Here is a 14949-nt window from a genome sequence, read left to right on the forward strand (position 1 = left end):
TGACATATTTTCATTCATTGGACACAATTTGTTCAACAATTCCGAATGATAAAAATTCCTGGCAGAAATATAATCGTAACAGCGCGGGTACCAAGCCTCACAGTACCCCATAAGCTACAGGAGCTATAATAACATTTGCTACAAATACTCAACGGGGAAGGATAATAAAAAAGACAACCAAATGGCTCAAACAGAAATTGAACCAATAGATGGTTTTGGTTTAGTAATGAATACCTGACAGTAAACGGAACAAGCTTGAAGTGAATAACAAGAGCTCATAGGATGCTGAATGGTCTAGAATGTGATCTTCCCTGGCTGACAGGTGATCGACTAACTGAAGTTTGGCGAGGTGGTAATACAAATACATTCATTATTCTATTTCCATAGAGGTTAGCAGATTGAGCCTACTTTTTACCATCGTTATAACTCACAAATTTTATCTACAAACCCATAAACTACTATTATAAATCCCATGTTACCACCGCATAAGTAATAGGTTTAAAATTTTCATTTTAAACCAGAGGCCGTTGGAGCGCATTTACAGCATAATATACTGTCAGATATATTGTTGTGGTACTAAAAGGTACTAGTCTAGTGCTAGTAGCAAGCCAATGTTAGTAATGATGACATTAGACGATGTACATCAGAGTACTGGGTTATTTGCCATCTCTTATAGATTGACTTCGGTGGAAATCCTCAAAATTCAATTGGCTATTATAACAATTCCAATATGTAACATTTAGTGCACTCTTCACCTAGTTGTGATGAAAGAGTAAAGAGCTCAGAAGAATAAATGATAATGACATAATAAATGAAAAGGTGCAAAAGCACTATCTCCAATCTATTTTCGTCCGACTTTGTTAAAAATACTTATAGAAAATTGCATAATGCAATATGAAGCGACAGACGTGAGTATGCAAAAAATACTTGACAAGTATCATAACTTTCATTACACTGTACAAACATAAAAATTTCAGCAAAATTGCCAAAGCACCAAAAGCATTACAGCTCATGCATTAAAATACAAATACATGTATGACGATTGCATATAAGTGAAAAATGTTTATGAAAGCTGACTGGAGGCTTTTTAAATATTTTTAGGATCTATTGGTAGCTTGACCACTCAGCAGGAGACAGCAGGCGACCGTGCACATTACTAGTAGTCTGAGCGAGCTTTTCCCCTAAAATATTAGATAAGAACTTTCGATAAGCATGTTAACCTTGAAATCAATGAAGGAAGAACTGGAAAGGCTCATATGACTTTCCAATTCATGTTAAGGAAAGTTGGCAGCCATTTCATAGATGAGTGTAAAGAATACAAGCTTGGAAAGGGTCTCTAGCGCAGCTAGGAGGCACAAGGACATGTATGCATTATAAACTGAAGCCATGTGTTATCATTCTCCCATTAAAACAAGAAAACTACCAGCTGTGAAATGAGGTACATGTAGTATTAGTTATGTGTTAATGTACTTTCAAAAGATAAAAACTGCAGAAAAATAAGAGATAGTGGCAAATTTACAACATTTATTTAATATATTATTATATATTATTATTATATTATTTATTTAATATAGAAGTCATGAGTTTAACATCTATAAATGTGTAAATATAAAAATAGAAGACTTGTAATACAAAGACAATGGAGATGAAAGTCTAATAGTATAATTTGGGAGTTGTCCCATCACGTATTTAGATAAGTGTACGTTATATGTATATTAGTACATTTGGCAAATGCGCGACGAGAGAAAGATCGTAAGGAGGAACAAATATGTGCATAATCAACTCATTCGCTACCAAATAAGTTTATTTACTGAGACAATTACAGTATTGGTAAAACCTAATATTTACGTATAAATCGTCATAACTTATGAACCACATGGTCTATAAAAAATATTTTAATACCAAATTAATTATCATAAAATTTGACACCAGCACTTGCCAATAAAAAATACCACAATGAACGAACGCTTTTATTCATTCTCGAAAAGACTGTACGTCCGAGTCGGATGATTTATCAATATTATTACAGTTTCCCGCATTATTATTACTGATAACATATGACTCATAACTCTTAGTAGTATTATAGTTCAATAAAAGTCCATAGACCTAAATTTAGTAAAAATTTGGATCTGTAATGCGTGTAGCATGACTGGTCATTGCTAACAATAAATTACGATAAAAAATAAGTTTTTGAGAAGCGAAACTACGCTCAGGATGGGCCATATTTTTTATTGACTCAACGCACGCAGATAATTGTTTCCTTCCGTTGAAGTATAGATGCGATAAAGTAATTTAGCGGTGCAGTGATTAGAGAGCCGGACTGTAAATCAGAGTACCGAAGTTCAATATCCATGTGAGGTAATTTTATTCCTAACACTCCGGAGAGATGTGGCTCAAACAGACACGCGTGGCTCCGGACGGACAGACACTGCTCTTATTATAGACTAGCTGAATGCCCGGCATTGCCGGAGTAATAGAAAATTCTTTGCACAGAAAATTTATTTTTACTTAATATATAACAACAGTTACCATTCCAACTTTCAAACTAAATGTCTTGAGAAAAATGTTTTGTGCCGCTCAGATGAATTAAAAGAAAAAATAAAACGACTGTGAAGGTGTTGAAATGTGAAATAATTAGCAAGTAATAGCTAAATAAACTCTGTTTTGCTATGATTACAATAAAAAAACGATTTGATAATGATACAATTAATATGAAATGAGAAAACAAAATAAAAATCATGAATATATTGAATTCATAATAGCAATTAGTGCTTAGAAGTGGGTATAAAAAAGGTTACTGTTTCAGCAGGAGCTATCCATCAAAACTTTGAATATGACGATACTGGTACTTCTCAATACTGGTACAAACGTAAAAATAAGATATCGGACTGTTTCTGTATGATAATTTGTCTGACCAAATGCCAAAAAAAAATGAAAGGCAATTCTTACTCAAGATAATACGATTGTCCACGCGAAAAGCATTTAGCCTTTACAGATTTAGCTATCGAAACCTAGGAACAACTGTAAATAGAATATTTAAAATTTAAACGGCACATTTGAACTTTATAAATTAAATAGATAGGTAGGCTAAAGAGTAGTAGTGAAAAAGCTTTTCAAAAGTTTTGAAACATTGCAGTTTCCTGGGTGAAGAATAGAGGAAATAATAAAAGTTAAGAAACAAGAAAAAAAAAGAAATAATAAGCTTTAAGAAATAATAAAAAATCATATGCTAAATCGAACTTGTAAGTTTGAGTAAGCTACGCTGTATATCTCTACCCCACCTCTACCCCTGAGCCAGCGCATCGCCAAACCCCATATACGTCTTTAAGACAAATCAACAAAAACCTTTTTATGAATTATTATTACTTATTTAGCTTTTTTATTTATAATTCAGTTTTTGTAATTCATTTGTTTTAAAGCTATATGTCTTTATCAGTCATATTTATCCATAAGTTACTGCAGGTTTTGAATTGTGAAACAAATAAAACTTAATTCTCATACAAATATTTCCTCAACGTGGCAGGTTTTGACATGCGAAGCAGATCTCAGAATGTATTAATCCATACCTGCCACGTACAGCTTTTATCATTTTTGCTAGGTAAACCAGATATGCTGATTCCTATTTTGTACTCAAAATAGAGATTGGTACACTAACTTTCAAAGCCATGAAGGTTTTTTTAAACATTTCAATATCTGTCTCGAAAACAACACAATCGGCACAACAAGCCCCGCCCATAAATATGTGACGCACGCTAGCTTTTAAGGAACGGAAGTTAGGGATGTTTAGTCCAATTTTGAATGATAGATATGGGTGTCTTAAAACCCATTATTATCTGAATTCAGCCTTCAAAATCATCTCAGTCTTTTATGAAAGGTAGATAAACTATTTAAAATTGCTCATAGCTTGTTACAGGATGTTTAATAGGCTGAACGCCGAGAAATATAAGTTCAAAAAAGCGTGATTTTATCAAAAAGCTAGCGTTGTTATTACGCTTTTTTGAGCTCATTTTTAAATATGCAATGTTAAATAGCTTATCTACCTTTCAGAAAAGACTGAGATCATTTTGAAGGCTGAATTTAGACAATATTGGGTTTTAAGACACCCATCTCTATCAATCTAAATCGGAATAAACATTCCAAATTTCCATTCCTAAAAAGCTAGCGTATATTACATGTTTATGGACGGAGCTTGTTTTCGAGACCGATATTAAAACGCTGTAAAAGGCCTTCATTACTCTGAAAGTTAGTGGACCAACCTTATTTTGAGTACAAAACCGGAATCAGTGTGTCTGATTTACCTAGAAGATTCGATAAAAGCCGATGTTTGTGGCAGTTATGGTTTAATCTTGTATGAAGAGGTTAGATTGAACTCACTGTAGGTCAACTCAAACCTATTACCAATCAACATACTATTACCCTCTGGCAAGCTTATGCTGTTGCTTAGAATGACCTCTACAAAATTGCTGTCACAGCCAGCTACCGAGCACTCATGCATAGCACAGCTGACCTCATGACCTCACAGGGCATTTCAAAGCAAACTGATCACTTACAGGCCTGCGGAGATGCGAGGGCTGGATTCTTGGCCGAATCATAGTCAGGAGAATGGAAGAGAGCGTATGCTAAAATAGACTATCATAGTTATAGGGTAGTAGCTATAAGTAGTGTCCATTGCATAGCAGCTGCATATCACTCATCATAATTATTTACAACTAGGATGTCTTCGAAACTTGACCACCGCTACTGTTAGTCACTGCGTAGTGATGTAGGGAAATGGGCCAGTTTACTTTGAATGTTCAGATCTATAGGAAATGTGGAATGCAAAAAGGCCATTTTTAGAGTCAATATAGAAACTTGATGGCTAACTCAACCCAAAGTTTGGAGTGCAGTTATCTGCTAGAAGGCTCCATGATTCTCACATAAAGCCAGTGTTAATATTGAACACAGAACTATCACAGCCTTAAATCCATCTGTAAGACCTGTGAGCAGCCATATTTATTAGCTAGAGTCCACGATTGCTGCAGAATTCTAGTCCTGAGCGCTGCACTATTACCATTGTAAATCAGATAGGGTGAGTGCTGCACTACCAATTTATTAACATGTACCACTGCTTCCGCAAGTCGGATTTGGCACTCTAACGACGCTTGGTCTAATAGGTCAATTTGTCCAAAGACATTTCGTCTACAACCAATTCATCAAATATACCATTAAATCCAATAATTTTTCCTCTAATTTAACTTGTCTATACTGAATACAAGACCCATATGCAAGTCTTTGTATTTATATCCTCGCCTTTGTTTCAATTTTAGACTAACCACCATTAGACCAAATGGTATATTGGATGAATCGATTTTGGACTAAATGTTTTTGGACTAGTTGTCTATTACACCAATTTGACTTAGAGCACTCAATATTAGAGCAATCGTACCAAACCTGTTGATATCAAAATAAACCATTTTAGACATGACACAAGATACCTTTCCAAACACTATCTCATAATAGTATTGATATTTCTTACATTTTACGTACATGTACACATGTACAACATGCGTACATGTACACATGTACATCTACAACATGTGTACATGTACGTGTACAACTCAATGCACTCTGTTCGCCCATTTAGTATGAAATAGCATACGGCCCCAGCTTTAACCAACTACATGTAGGTCTCACACAAGTTTTATTTGCAAAGGTGTAACTGGTAAGTCAAAGATGACAGTCGGAGCACTTTCAGACCTACCATTTCTACCGATATTCTTGCCCAGTTCCTCTCTCCAGACGCCGAGAGCTGTGAGATCTGCCTCTTTTATAAACTCTTGCAGACTTTCTGACATGGTAGCCATCGAGGACTCGGAAGGAAAGCTGAAGGTGTAGAGATGGTAGACACCTGGAGAGCACACAAAATCAAATGATGGATTGATTTTGTATGCTTGCTAAGCTGGTAAGAAAACTGCTCCATAGTTACAAAATTTGAGACATTTCATATTATGAAAGTTAGTACCTCAATGTGTAGAAAATGTAACGAGTTTACAAAATACATCATCTATAAGGATGTGTTACATAATTAAAAGCTCTTTCAGCTGCTTTCTATGAAGAACACACTTAGAAGGCCTGAAATAATTCAGGATGTTGTTCTGTCTTCAGATTCGCCGCCTGAGAAAACTTGGCTGCGTAGTTTCACTTCGTCTCCCCCACTTTCACACTTTATGTGTGTATGTAGTTTCACTTCGTCTCCCCCGCTTGCACACTTTATGTGTGATAGGTTTTCAGTATAATTCCAAAGTTTTACGTCAATTGGACCACTAATTCTCAAGATTTTGGCATAATATTGACTGTATTTTACACTTACTGAGAAATTACAAATGGCTGCTGACAGAACATTAGTTCCTAATGGCACACTGATTGAAGATCAGTAGTCAAAATGTTAAATAAGGATTTCTGTATTGTCATGGGTTGACTAAACACTCAATCTTATGGAATGATATGTAAGGCTTGAAAGACGATTACCTTAGTTACTTTAAAAAGAGAAAAACCAGCAAATCGTGAAATTAAGCTAGTGAGTTGTTTTATCACCAATAAATTGACATGACAGAGATGAGCTCTGTTTTACAATCATGTGACTTTTTGCCTTTCACATATTTTAATTCTGTCACCTTCAGCCCATGATTACGATTTTCAGATGCATAATTTATTGCACTAATTAGCATTAATGTATTTTATTTATTTATAGTTATACATTAACAATTGCAATGCTATTGTTATTATTTCGGCTCATTGTGTTTGACATGGTTACTCATTGGTTGAGAAGTCAATCAATGAGCAAGCTCTTTATTTCAATTCCTCAACTCCTCAGTAGACTTGAGAAGGAGCAAACAAGGAGTGGCTTATTCATTACTCCTCCAAAGGCATCATTCTTCTCTTCATTCAGAATTTCACAAATAGTAAGTTTAAGTACGTAGTAAGTCTCAACAAGTTTTGACTCAACATACCTCCAGGAGCGACCGCAGTTTGAACAACACTCCATGGAAAAAGTCTCATGGTTACATTTTCCTGCTTCTCCAGCAACTTCAACATTGGTGCTGCCGCATCGTTCCAACCCGGATCACCTGCTAGACTCTTTCTAATGGCAGCCCTTTGTGCATAGGTTTCTATATAAAACACAGAGTATATATACTCTATATCAAATGATTCCTCAGAAGATTTGCTATCCTTTATAAACATTTATTTTTAAAAAAGACTATCCTAGCAGTCTTTGGGGCGCGTGAAACCAGTTTTTTGGAGTAAGATTTGGAGTCAATCTCTGAAGCCAATTCCTCAGTGAAAATGGTATTATTGTTAAAGGTTCTATTCTCATTAGAAAGATTTGATTCTCAGCTTTCTAATGATGTGCAATATGCATGGCTTATACAGATTATGCAATAAGTAAAGTCTATTCAAAGTTTCTCCAATTATTGCTAAATGGACTAGGCAACAAAGAAAGGGGTGTTAATACTTTTGGTCACGACTGTATACTCCGGATAAAACCAGGAAACTGTCATCACCTATTCGAAAGGCATTGTAGCATTGATCTGTAAAATATAGGCATAACCTACCATATTCCCAGATGTGAACAGACTCTCCAATACCGCCTATCTCAGCAAAAAAATAACCGAGGCCTGGTGAATGACTGTAACGAATAGGCAAAGCCTCCTTACATTCCTTAACTAAAGGTTTCGTGTTGGAAATCTTGAAAGAGTACACCCTTAGTTCATAGAGCTTATCAGCATATCGCCTTGCAGCACTCGAGAATTGTCGAATTGATGATTGCATCATCATTAGCAGCACCTGCAACATTTCTGACGCTTTAACTCAACCTGCATGTTTGATTGAAATGGTTGATCGTAGCACAACAAATACGCAAGATTTGCCTATAATATGACAGAACAGTCTGATAATGTTTCCCAGTGATGTGAGAGGATGCTAGAACTGCTCTCACTCGCAATAACCCACAACACCAGTAACACTTTGAACCATGCAGCGTAAGGTGGAGTTAACATGGCTTACTTGACTGTAAAACAATGCTGTTAGAGCTAGTTTATCGAAATCAGCAATCAAAATTATTCAAAACGAGAATCATGGTAAACTAGCAGTTTTGATGTCTTTTTTATATGTTTATATTCCATTCCTAGCATGATGAACCTGCCACAGACACTCTAGCTATTAGCTATCTTTCCTACCTACTTGTTGTTAGAAGTACCTACCTCCAGACAAAGCTTTGCTGTAAGATGCTTGGTTCAAATGCATAATTTTGTTTTGTGGTTTTTGTATTCTATAAGCCTGCTGCTAAATTCGCCTGTAGTCTTATGCCAAGGTTCAGGATTTAGGGCAGTTAGCAAAACTGTATTACTTCTAGGATAATGCTGGCTAAAAATAGCAAAATTTATGCAAATTCATTACAATACCAAATCAAAAATGATATTAGAGTAATTTTTCAAATCTTTTTCAAATCGTGTTTTAAATCTATTCTCACTAATGGTACTCGGTTTTCGGTTTTTGAAAGGATTGTAATAGTTTGATAAAATTAACTATGCATGCACAAGCCATACTCTACCATACTTGTTACAACTATAATTTTGCAGAATATGGATTGGTGCAGCCCTCTTTGCCTGCTATTATTGTGTTAGCCGCATACAGCCACACATTGCATCCAGTTTATTAGTTCTAAGCTGTCTTGTGCTTACTTGGTGTATAGCAATGTAGCTAGCTGGCAATGAGAGTACAAATAGTTTTCTTTTTAAGGAAAAGGCTAGTCAAGTCGCAAATAGTCAGAGTTGAACACTTCCGTATGACTGGTGCTAGGCCTAACTTGTATAACAGTCACAAACTGCAGCTAAACTATTTCATATAGCTTACAGAGCTTATAAAGTTATAGTTGTCTCTCCTTAGAAAAGTAGCACTATAATACCAGCAAACTACAAAAGACTAATCCTGTAATAGGTTTATGTACCCTCAAAATGACGAATTTATGTGGTAGAATTTACACCAATATGTTTAAAATGGAAAGTACTTAATATTGCAAAATACTTTCTATGGCCGAGAATCAACATAGATTAGATTAATGTCTGCGTTAGATTGGAGCTATTATTTACATTATTCTATTTTTATTAAGATTTTGCAGAGCTCCTTAAATTTTTAAAACTTCATTGAACAAAGCTTTTATTACGCACATACATGCTGTACCTGTTCACTAAACTACAATAAAATAGGTAGAGACAAATGCAAAGATAGATTGGTTTTCTTGAACCAAACTTGAAATTATTTTTGTTTAGTTAGTTAGTGTTCAGCTCAAATAATTTGGACCTAGTTGACAAGATCATCAATGCAGAACTGGCTCATTTAAATCGAATTTAGGCCTGACTAATGTAGATCAGACTACAGGCCAGACTACATAGAACACATAGACAGGCTGGATGACTTGTATCAAATGCAAACTTGATTGATGTGGGAGGGTTAGGGTTACGAGTACTTTTTTAAAATAAGCTGTGAGCTTGTAGGATGAAGTCTTAACAAACAAGTGAAAAAAAAATTGTTCGCTCAATCAATTATACTTTTTACAAGAAATTGGTCCAGTCAAATTTGTACACCTAAATTAATGCTATAGTTTGTCCCCTTATGAACCGTATGTATACTGACAGTCATCGATAATGTGATGGTTTATTCGAAGATAAAACAATTAGTTTATATGTTCTATTTTGTTCATTGATGAATCAACCATTACAAGAAATTGAAGCCATATTTGTGCAAAACGATTAGTGAGGGCTGACAAAAAACTCAATGTTCAGCGTATATACATACGCACTCAAAGCAGATGATTGATTGAAAATAAACATGTTAAATGATAAAACGATTACGGTATACAGATAATCTGAGAATGAGTGAGAGAAATTATGTTCAATCATGTTAGTACCAATCATTTGCAACATAGGAGTTGACAATAATAATCAAAATCTACTAAATCAAGAGAGACTTCCGACGAGTGTTGTACGACATTAGGTGTTTTTTCAGAACAAGCAAACAGCTTGAGAGTGTAAAAAACATGAACCTTTTAGGTACATAGTGTCTCTCGTAAAAAGCCAAAAAAATAAAGGCAACAAAAGATCCTCAAAACCTTGTTCTTGCAATAATGAGCTTTTTTACAAAGTTGACAGCTTCCCTTCCCTTTTGCCAAAACAAATCGCATCAGTGCAGGATGCTTCATACAATCTGCTATCTATGAAGGAAACCTCTCTAGCATCTCACAGAAATTCCAAGATTTGTCTTGGTAGTACTGATGCCAAAAGTAGCATCAGTAAATAAGCAGTTCACAGCACCACTAAAGGAAAGTATTGAGCACAAGGAAGGCATCAAACACAAATTGCAGCTCTGTTTCAGTATCCCTTGAAGAGTTTTGCAGACCCATTGCGGGACTGTCTCATTTTAGGGCTGTGTTCCAATGTTTGTTGATGTTCACACCAATTTTGCATTAGTAGTTTGAAATCATACCTGCCAACTCTCACGCATTGGGCGTGAGACTCACGCATTGGGCGTGAGACTCACGCAATCACCTCAAAGAAAAAATGAGAATGCGTGAGAATTGCGTGAGATTTTTGCCCCAATTTCCACAATTTTACACATACTATCATTGATACATCAATTGCCCCAAAACCAAATCTCACGCATTGCCCCACTCTTGGGTTGGCAGGTCTGTTTGAAATCATATGCGAATTTACATTGCAACCAACATACATGGCACACGATAAGTGCATTAACTATTAAAATTGAATATCAAAATAAAAACATCATTCAACACGCGTGTCTAGCAGGGGTCTAGCAAAAGCAAAACCGTCATTGGTCAGTAGGTATCTGAGCTTGAACGCTTTGCGTAGTAAACGATGTTAACAAATCAGTATATTATTTCATTCAGATAATATAGGGCGAAATGCATGCATCGTTGCAACAAACTAAAATGAAAAAATAGTAAAGTGCCCGAGATAGTATACTGTATTAATAGGGCGCGCGCTTTAGAACAAAAATGCGGCATTGCGGAGTTTTTTTTCCAGCTCATACTACAAGCGTGTTTTTAGCACATGATACAAAGTGCGACAGTCAGTTCTCTTATTCGTCCTTTCATGTTAAAACCCAGCCCTCTGAAGACCTGATAGCTTATTGGTTAGGTTTTAGCATGTTACGCCAATTGGCTTAGCGCTTAACTGTTTCTTGCGGAGCTACCCAAAATGGTAGCGATGTATAAACAAAAATGATATTGGGTGGTAAATATTTCGGATACAACTTCTTTTGCATTGCTGTCATAAACAAAATCGCTAGTTTTACTGATTAAAATGTAAGCAATTATTTCTTGATGATGGTGCTTTATATTCAATAATTGTAGCCAGCATAACGTTCAATCGTTACTGTGCAACTATGTGTTGACTGTTTTTCTTGCGAAATGTATGCATCAGAATTCGTAGAGCCTTGAAAACCAGTTATACGTGAATTGCTTGTTTCGAATTCGCATGGTCGTACATTTAGAAGCTCAATGTCATTTTTTAAATAAATTTGTTTTAATTTGTACAAACGACTCAAGGTTGATGTCGCTGAAAGTACTGAGTAATCTTCAGCAAATAATGTTTCAGATCTTTTTGGAACTCACAATCCTTTCAACTACACATATAGTTTTGTGATCAGTTTTTTTAAATTTAGGTAGCATTTTGTTGTTATCAATAAATATTTGTTTTGAAGGTCTACAAACACACTTGACAGTTATTAAACTATTTGATGATTTATTATTCTTCTACATCACTGTGGAATGTAAACAAAGTTTTGAAGAAAGCTCGTTAAAGTGGGCTGGGACAACTCTCATTTTTGGCGTGTCTATGATACGTTTATGCAACCAGCCCACTTGTGCTCTGCTGACACCAATGATATACAGTGGTGGCTGTATATCATTGCTGACACCAACAGAGTGCGCTGAAACCAACGCTTCCTAAAATACAACCTGCTTGAACCAACAGGAGGGATCTAAAATTAACTTACTTGGGCTCTGCTGACATTAACAGAGTGCGCTGAAACCAACACTTCCTAACATACCACCTGCTTGAACCAACAGGAGGGAGCTGAAACCAACTCATTTGTGCTTTGCTGAAACCAACAAAGTGCGCTGAAACCAACGCTTTTTAAAATACCACCTGCTGGAACCAACAGGAGGGAACTCAACTTTTTTGTAGCAACAATAATTCCTGAGTTATTTAATTATTGCTGCAATCTTGTCTGAGCTTGATGCTATTTGTTTAATAATGATCAGAAGTAATATTTCTCCAACGGATAAACAATTTTGTTATAGTAATAATATTATGTGTTTCTTTCAAAAGCCAAACACAAGCTGCCCTGTCTAACAAATTACGGCAGTATTTATATTGTATAAGCGGGCGGGTTAGAGCTTAACAATTATAGGTCAAACTGACCAATTACATCGCTTTGCTGACTGCCAACTTTGTAAGTTTTTCACAGTCGCAACAATTAAAAATTATTGCGTGACAACTAGCCATTCTGATACAACTAATTAGGCTCCAACAAAAGTCCGTGTAAAATTACATATAATGTGTAAGGAGTTCATTTCCGATGGATTGATAAAAAGACAAGGCGACTGAGCTGTTATATATAAACTAAGGACTTGTAGGACAGAGGTTGGCCTAAAAAATGAGACAGATACCTTTAACCGAGATGTTTGAGCCATTTGTTTTTTACTATATTATGTAATTTGTATTTACCTTTTTTTCAGTCTCAGCTTTTAATGACAAGTTTTTTATGATTCTCATTTTAGAACTTATATTCAGCTATTAAGGGGATTGATAAAAACGTCATTGTAGCTGGCTGTGATAATGCATTTCTATGGGCTATGAAGTCATTTCTAAATGTCAGCATTAAGAGAAAATGTTACTTCTTTCTTAATAGTATTATACCAGTGTGAGATCCTCCAGAATAATCTGAAAACCTGAGCAACGGTCTCTAGAGGGAACGTTCTCACCCCCTACAATGGATGTAGAAGCGCTAACAAGCAGCATCAAACAACTTGTAATCAGCTCAGGAAAGTTTATGCAAGAATCAAACACCTTTGAACAAGCGGAGGAACGTATTATGCACTTGGAAGAAAATGATGATCAATTTCACAAGTTAGTGCATTTGTGATGTAATTCTAAAGAATTAATTATCACTTTCTAATGAAGTGAAGGCTTTAGGGGTTGTAGCTACTACTAGAGATTGTAGCTATTACTAGGGGTTGTAGCTACTACTAGGGGCTGTAGCTACTACTAGGGGTTGTAGCTACTATTAGGGGTTGTAGCTACTACTAAGGATTGTAGCTACTACTAGGGGTTGTAGCTATTACTAGGAGTTGTAGCTACTACTAGGGGTTTTAGCTACTACTAGGGGTTGTAGCTACTACTAGGGGTTGTAGCTATTACTAGGGATTGTAGCTACTATTAGGGGTCGTAGCTACTACTAGGGGTTGTAGCTACTACTAGGGGTTTTAGCTACTACTAGGGTTGTAGCTACTACTAGGGGTTGTAGCTATTACTAGGAGTTGTAGCTACTACTAGGGGTTGTAGCTACTACTAAGGATTGTAGCTACTACTAGGGGTAGTAGCAACTACTAGGGTTGTAGCTACTACTAGGGGTTGTAGCTATTACTAGGAGTTGTAGCTACTACTAGGGGTTGTAGCTACTACTAAGGATTGTAGCTACTACTAGGGGTAGTAGCAACTACTAGGGTTGTAGCTACTACTAAGGGTTGTAGCTATTACTAGGAGTTGTAGCTACTACTAGGGGTTGTAGCTACTACTAAGGATTGTAGCTACTACTAGGGGTAGTAGCAACTACTAGGGTTGTAGCTACTACTAGGGGTTGTAGCTATTACTAGGAGTTGTAGCTACTACTAGGGGTTGTAGCTACTACTAAGGATTGTAGCTACTACTAGGGGTTGTAGCTACTACTAGCTTTTATTTTCATTTGTTTGCATAGCTTAGTATTATCAGAAGTGAACAGGCTAGTAATGAACAAAATTGCATTTTAAACATTAGTACAAGCTTATTTGCATATTAAAAATGTTATAAGAATTACATCAGAGAATGATTTGCCCATTTTGTAGTTGAAATCTTATGCAGTGCTATTGATTATGATGTTTAGGTATGAGCTAGTAAAGTTGTTAAAGCAGGAGATTGAAGACTGCGTTGGACCAATTGTGGATGAGGAGCTCAGTCGCTGTAATGAAGGCGGTCATGAGAACTCATTTGACCCTGACACTCTGGTATCTCGAATCACGGACAAAGTTACAAAGTCTCACGAGTTAGTATTTCACCTGGACAATTTTTTTGTATTTTTGTTTTGTATTTGTGCTGCATTCTGCTCCATACTTTTTTGCAAATCTTAGTTGATTTATGGTTTTAACAGGTTTAATGAACTTCATCGAGATATCACTAAGGCAGTCCACAAGTCTGTTGAAAAATTGGTACATAATTTTGATGAGCATTTTCGAGGAATCTCTGAAGATGATTCCCCTCCTGGCACACCTAAGCAACGAGATCCTTTGCAACTGAGGTAAACACCAGTATACCATAACTAGCTGTGCTACCCGGCGTTGCCCGGGTGTTAAAAATCAGCTTGTAAACAATGAGAGATAATGAGAGTTGCCTGCCACTTCCTATTAACTTGACACATGGCCAATTAAAAATTTGAGTAAGCTTACTAATAAGAGCTACCGCTTCTCATGATGTTACGCCATCACTTTGCGCTATGACGGAAAGCGGTAGCATATTTGCACCAATGTAGCGACATATATCGCCTAATCAATCCATCCATTGGACTGCTTAGGCATCGGACTGGCGAATTAGAGGGTCCGAGATCAAATCTTTTGCGATACAGATTCTTTCTTCCAAG

At 36.1% G+C, this 14949-nt stretch overlaps 2 protein-coding genes across 2 annotated transcripts in view; one reads left to right on the top strand and one right to left on the bottom strand.

Moving 5' to 3' along the window:
- Positions 1 to 812: 812 nt before the first annotated feature.
- On the bottom strand, positions 813 to 7871 carry LOC137391534 (protein NipSnap homolog 3B-like). Its single transcript, XM_068078038.1, has 5 exons — positions 7593 to 7871; positions 6990 to 7148; positions 5741 to 5887; positions 4551 to 4619; positions 813 to 1181 (listed from the first exon to the last, which is right to left on the bottom strand). Exons 1-5 carry the CDS (start codon positions 7831 to 7833, stop codon positions 1105 to 1107), a joined length of 693 nt encoding a protein of 230 aa, XP_067934139.1. The 5' UTR covers positions 7834 to 7871; the 3' UTR covers positions 813 to 1104.
- Positions 7872 to 13050: 5179 nt separating this feature from the next.
- The window catches only part of LOC137390190 (protein broad-minded-like), a 37515-nt gene continuing 35616 nt past the window's right edge, over positions 13051 to 14949 (top strand). The window contains exons 1-3 of the mRNA XM_068076482.1: positions 13051 to 13187; positions 14200 to 14358; positions 14464 to 14610. Of these exons, the coding sequence (XP_067932583.1) occupies positions 13051 to 13187; positions 14200 to 14358; positions 14464 to 14610 (443 nt within the window). The remainder of the gene's footprint in view (positions 13188 to 14199; positions 14359 to 14463; positions 14611 to 14949) is intronic.

This window comes from Watersipora subatra, chromosome 3 (genome assembly GCF_963576615.1).
Source record: "Watersipora subatra chromosome 3, tzWatSuba1.1, whole genome shotgun sequence".
Lineage (NCBI taxonomy): Eukaryota > Metazoa > Bryozoa > Gymnolaemata > Cheilostomatida > Watersiporidae > Watersipora > Watersipora subatra.